The 6,000-nt window shown below is 37.7% G+C and overlaps 1 protein-coding gene across 9 annotated transcripts in view; it reads right to left on the bottom strand.

Annotated features, from left to right (window-relative positions):
• Positions 1-6,000, bottom strand: part of EHBP1 (EH domain binding protein 1) — a 336,323-nt gene that overhangs the window by 179,283 nt on the left and 151,040 nt on the right. For all 9 annotated transcript variants that reach the window (XM_026447739.1, XM_026447738.1, XM_026447742.1 and 6 more), the window contains one exon: positions 4,167-4,353. In XM_026447739.1, coding sequence (XP_026303524.1) covers positions 4,167-4,353 — 187 coding nt within the window. The remainder of the gene's footprint in view (positions 1-4,166; positions 4,354-6,000) is intronic.

Raw genomic sequence — 6,000 nt, 5'->3', positions numbered from 1 at the left:
ATTTCCAGAATCTACAAAGAACTCAAACAAATATACAAGAAAAAAACAAACAACCCCATCCAAAAGTGGGGAAAGGATATGAACAGACATTTCTCAAAAGAAGACATTCATACAGCCAACAGACACATGAAAAAATGCTCATCATCACTGGCCATCAGAGAAATGCAAATCAAAACCACAATGAGATACCATCTCACACCAGTTAGAATGGCAATCATTAAAAAATCAGGAAACAATAGGTGTTGGAGAGGATGTGGAGAAATAGGAACACTTTTACACTGTTGGTGGGATTGTAAACTAGTTCAACCATTATGGAAAACAGTATGGCGATTCCTCAAGGACCTAGAACTAGATGTACCATATGACCCAGCCATCCCACTACTGGGTATATACCCAAAGGATTATAAATTATGCTACTACAAAGACACATGCACACGTATGTTTATTGCGGCACTATTCACAATAGCAAAGACTTGGAATCAACCCAAATGTCCATCAGTGACAGACTGGATTAAGAAAATGTGGCACATATACACCATGGAATACTATGCAGCCATAAAAAAGGATGAGTTTGTGTCCTTTGTAGAGACATGGATGCAGCTGGAAACCATCATTCTTAGCAAATTATCACAAGAAGAGAAAACCAAACACCGCATGTTCTCACTCATAGGTGGGAACTGAACAATGAGCTCACTTGGACTCGGGAAGGGGAACATCACACACTGGGGCCTATCATGGGGAGGGGGGAGGGGGGAGGGATTGCATTGGGGAGTTATACCTGATATAAATGATGAATTGATGGGTGCTGACGAGTTGATGGGTGCAGCACACCAACATGGCACATGTATACATATGTAACCTGCACGTTATGCACATGTACCCTAGAACTTAAAGTATAATAAAAAAAAAAAATTAAAAAAAATAAATAAATAAAATAAAATAAAAAAAAAAGTGAAAAAAAAAAAAAGAGAAATGGTCTTAGTATTGATTTCTGTTTTTATTGTGCTGTTGTCTGAAGGTACGGTTAGTATGATTTCAGTTATACTGAATTTGTTGAGAATTGTGTTATGACTGAGCATGTGGTTGATTTTGGAGTATGTGTCACATGCAGATGAAAATAATGTATATTCTGTTGTTGGTCAGAGTGTTCTGTAGATGTCTGTTAGGTCCATTCAGTCAAGTGTCACGTTTAGGTTCTGAGTATCTTTATCAGTTTTCTGCCTGGATGATACTGTCAGTGGGGTGTTGAAGGCTCCAATTATTATTGTGTAGTTATCTAAGTCTCTTTATAGGTCCCTAAGAACGTGTTTTATGAATCTGGGTGCTCCAGTGTCGGGTGTATATTATTTAGAATAGCTAAGTCTTCTTATTGAATTGAACCCCTTACCATTATGTAATACCCTTCTTTGTGTTTTTTGATCTTTGTTGGCTTAAAGTCTGTTGTGTCTAGCATTAGAAATAGCAACCCGTCCTCTTTTTTGTTTTCTGTTTGCTTGGCAGATATTTCTCTATCCCTTTACTTTCAGCCTATGGGTGTCAATGCATGTGAGATGGGTCTCTTAAAGATAGCATACAGTTGAGTCTTCTTTATCCAACCTACTATTCTGTGCCTTTTAAGTGGGGCACACAATGGCAGATTTGATAATTTACATTCAAAGTTAATACTGTCATATGTGGATTTGATTCTATCATTGTGTTGTTAGCTAACTGTTATATAGACTTGATTGTGTAGATGCTTTATAGTGTCCATGGTTGATATGGTTTGACTCTGTGCCTCCACCCAAATCTTATGTCAAATTGTAATTCCCAGTGTTGGAGGAGAGGCCTGGTGGGATGTGATTGGATTATGAGGCGGATTTCCCCCTTACTGTTCTTATGATACTGAGTGAGTTCACATGAGATCTGGTTGTTTGAATGTGTGTAGCACTTCCCCCTTTTCTCTCTCTTCCTTCTGCCCCAATCATGTAAGACGTGCTGGCTTCCCCTTTGCTTTCTGCCATGATTTTAAGTGTCCTGAGGCCTCCCTAGCCTTGTCTCCTATACAGCCTGCAGAACTGTGAGTCAATTTAACCTCATTTTAAAATAAATTACCCCGTCTTGGGTAGTTCTTTATAGTAGTGTGAGAACAGACTAATACAATGGTCTATATATTTAACTGTGTTTTTGTGGTGGCCAATAATTATCTTTGGTTTCTATGTTTAGCACTCCCTTAAGGACCTCCTGTAAGGCAGGTCTATGGTAACAAATTCCCTTAGCATTTGCTTTTCTGAAAAGAAATTTATTTATTCTTATCGTATGAAGTTTAGTTTGGCTGGATATGAAAATTCTTGCTTGGGATTTCTTTTCTTTATGAATGCTGAATATAGGCTCCCAACCTCTTCTGGCTTGTAGGGTTTCTGTTGAAAGGTCTGTGGTTAGCCTGGTGGAGTTCCTGTTATAGGTGACCTGCCCTTTCTCTCTAACTGCCTTTAATATTTTTTTCTTTCACTTGGATCTGGGAGAATCTGATGACCACATGACTTAGGGATGGTCATCTTATATAGAATCTCACAGGGGTTCTCTGAATTTCCTCCATTTGAACGTTGACCTCTCTAGCAAGGATGGGGAAATTTTCATGGACAATATCCTTGAATATTTTTTCCAAGTTGCTTGCTCTCTCTCCCTCTGTTTCAGGGATACCAATGAGTAGTCGGTTTGGTTTCTTTATGTAATCTCATATTTCTTAGGGGTTTTGTTAGTTCATTCTTTTTTTTTTTTTCTTTATTTTTGTCTGACTGAGCTGTTTAGAAGAATTGGTCTCCAAGCTCTGAGAGTCTTTCCTCAGCTTGGTCTATTCTGCTGTTAATACTTCCGATTGTATTATGAAATCCTTGTAGTGAGTTTTTCAGCTCTATCAGATAAATTTGGTTCTTTCCTAAAATGACTATTTCATTTTTCAGCTCTTGTATCATTTTATTGGATTCCCTGGATTACATTTCAACTTTCTCCTGAATCTTGATGATCTCTATGGCTATCCAGATTCTGAATTCTGTGTGTGTCATTTTAGCCATTTCAGTCTGGTGAAGAATCATTGCTAGGGAGCCAGTGTGACTGTTTTGAGGTAAGAAGACACTAGGTTTTTGAGTTGCCAGAGTTCTTGCACTGGCTCTTTCTCATCTGTGTCGGATGATGTTCCTTTAATCTTCGAAGCTGCTGTCCTTTGGATGCAATTTTTTACTTTTACATTATTTGATGTCATTGAAGGTTTGACTATGGTATACGTTGTGTTCAAATGACTGGCTTTGTTTCTGGATAATTTCAAGGGGCCAAGGCGCTCTCAGCATTCGTGGGCTGCATGCTTTAACTCTGAGGGCCTGGTACCAGACCCACAGCTTTGTTATCTGTGACCTCAAGGTTAAGCACCTGCTGTGCTCAAGGGGCTGAGATATTCCCAGTCTGCTGGCAAGATCACTCTGATGTGGGGTGCTGGCAAAAGCATTTCATCAGTGTGGTAGCAGTGGGGTTCATGCCCATGGGCAGTGGGGACTGTGCATGTGCACTTGCACCAGTGGCGGCAATGAGGTGTGGTACACATACACCAGCAGGGATAGGGCAGCAGTGCCTACATGCTGGCGGGGGCAGGGTGGCAGGGTCTGTGTGCATATGCTTACACCAGCAATGGCGGGGTGGCAGGGTGCACATATGTGTCCACTGGAGGGAGAATGGTAGGGTCAGGGTGGTAGTCACAAGGTCCGTGCACAAGCCCATCAGTGACAACAGGGTGGTGAGGTCTGTGTGCACATGCATGCCATCAAAGTGCTGTAGGAGAGGCGGTGGGTGGGTATGCATCAGCAGGGACCTGTCTGCTGAAGCTTCCCAATAGTTATAGAGTACCCTTTCTTTAAAGCACCAGTCTTACAATTATAAGACCTTTCTTCCTCTCATTTCAAAACAGCATTTTAAAAACAATTTTTTTTTTTTTTTAACCCAAACCATCCAATCCATACTGTACTGTAAACTTACGGGCTCACAAACATAAATGCAGTGTTGCAGTAAAATCGATTTTCTTGGATATTATTTTTAAATCATCAAAAATAGCCAAAAATGTCTTTTCTTAATTTAAATTAAATGGCATGGGGAGAAAAGAGCAAGTATTAATACATGTTTTACTATGAATAAAATCCTACCTTAGGAGAAGTAGAGAGATCTTTTCCTGCAGAAACTGTGTTTTCGTTTACTCCTCCTGTTTTTGGTGAGAGGACTGGTGGAGCCGGGGCCTTTCTTTTCACTCGCCTTTCAGTTTCCAGTTCTTGAATAGGATTTACCAAATTATTTGGAGAAGGAGTTGATTTAGGTTCATAAAAAGGGTTTGATCTAAGTGAAAGAAGAATTATTGTTAGATGTCTCTCAAAAAATAGTTCATCTACAAGTAAAATAATAAAACGTGCACTGAAAACTAAAATTTCTTTTTTTAATAAAACCCAAACCAGTGATAACCCAGAATTTGGAAATAATGACTGTTAATCTTTTGGTCCATTTCTATCCAGATTTTTTTAAAATTTGGCTTTAAAAAGTACTTAAAAATATTTATTACAAGGTCACGTTCAGCTCAAACTACTATATATAGAAACTTAGAAAAACATTAAATATTAAAAATAATAAATTCTGTATATTTTCCATACCCAAGGAAAAGGAAGATGTAAAAATTTTGATTTGATTTCTTTTTTATGCTCGAGCTCTGTTACATTTTCTTGTATTTCATCTTTTCTTCTATGTTAAATTCTCCCCTCATTATGGAACATGTTTTAGTGGTTCATTCAGCAAGGTTCTGCTTATAGTAAATTCTCCTAGGCTTTGAAAATGTCTTTATTTCAGCCTTACATTTAAGTGATAGTTTAGCTGGGTAGAGAATTCTAGTCGTCAGTTATTCTATCTCAGGGTTTTGAAGATATTAATCCACTGTCAGACTAACATTGCTCCTTTGTAAGTCATCTTTTCTATGTAGTTGTTAAGATCTTCTCTTTCTGGTTTGAGCAATTTTGACACCTATGACATGTCTAGGTGTGGATTTCTTTTGATTTATTCTGTTTCAGACTTTTTGTATTTCCTGAGTCTGAAGAGTCATATGTTTTATTGGTTCTGAAAAATTATCTGCCTTTATCTCTTTGATAGCCACTTCTGTATTTTCTCTATTCTCTTTGAAATATCTTATATCTATGTTGAACAACTACTTGTCAGGTTTTCTAGCCTTTCCATTTTTATAAATCTTTATTCTTCTTCTTCTATATTCTAGATAACTCTCTCACATCTCTGATCCAGTTCATTTTTTCTTCATGTCTAATATTCAATTCTCCAGGAATTTTTAATTTTAATAAGTGTATTTCTTCATATATCTGTGTGTATGGTACCTCAGTTACAAAGATTTGAGGTACTAATCATTTAAACATACTTATTTTATAGTCTCTATCTGACAAATCTAGTATTTGAAGTTCTTGCATGTATAATCCTACTATTTCTTTTGTCTCCTGACTCTTCCTCTTAGTAAACTGTTTCCTTGTGTGTTTTGTAATTCTATATTGTGAGTTCAGAGTTTCATCTGAGGAATTCCTGTGTAGTCTAAGCTAAGAGTGCCTCTCTTCAGAGTGTTTAACACTTGCATTTGCCAAGTACTTTAGGACTAAGAAAATTAATATCTCCACACACTTGTAATTCACCTCTGAGACAACAGTGTGCTGGCACCACTACTGGTTAGGCACTAAATCAGAATAAGGACAAGAAGCCTCTGCTTACGAAAGTTTTGAATGGTCCTTTTCCCTTCTAAATCAGAGATCCCTAACTTAAATCCAATTCCTTACTTTTCAAGAATGAACAGGAAATGTCTCCATTTAGGTAAAATGTCCAAAATAGTCAAATTCACAGAAACAAAAAGTAGATTAGTGGTAGCCAGAGAATGAAGGAAGTGGGGAATTGGGACTAAATGCTAATAGGTATGAGGTTTCTTTTTGTTGTAATGAAAACATC

The sequence above is a fragment of the Piliocolobus tephrosceles genome, chromosome 15 (assembly GCF_002776525.5).
Source record: "Piliocolobus tephrosceles isolate RC106 chromosome 15, ASM277652v3, whole genome shotgun sequence".
NCBI classification, from domain to species: domain Eukaryota; kingdom Metazoa; phylum Chordata; class Mammalia; order Primates; family Cercopithecidae; genus Piliocolobus; species Piliocolobus tephrosceles.
The sequence above is the reverse complement of the archived record's forward strand: the minus strand, read 5'-3'. Positions and strand labels throughout refer to the sequence as shown.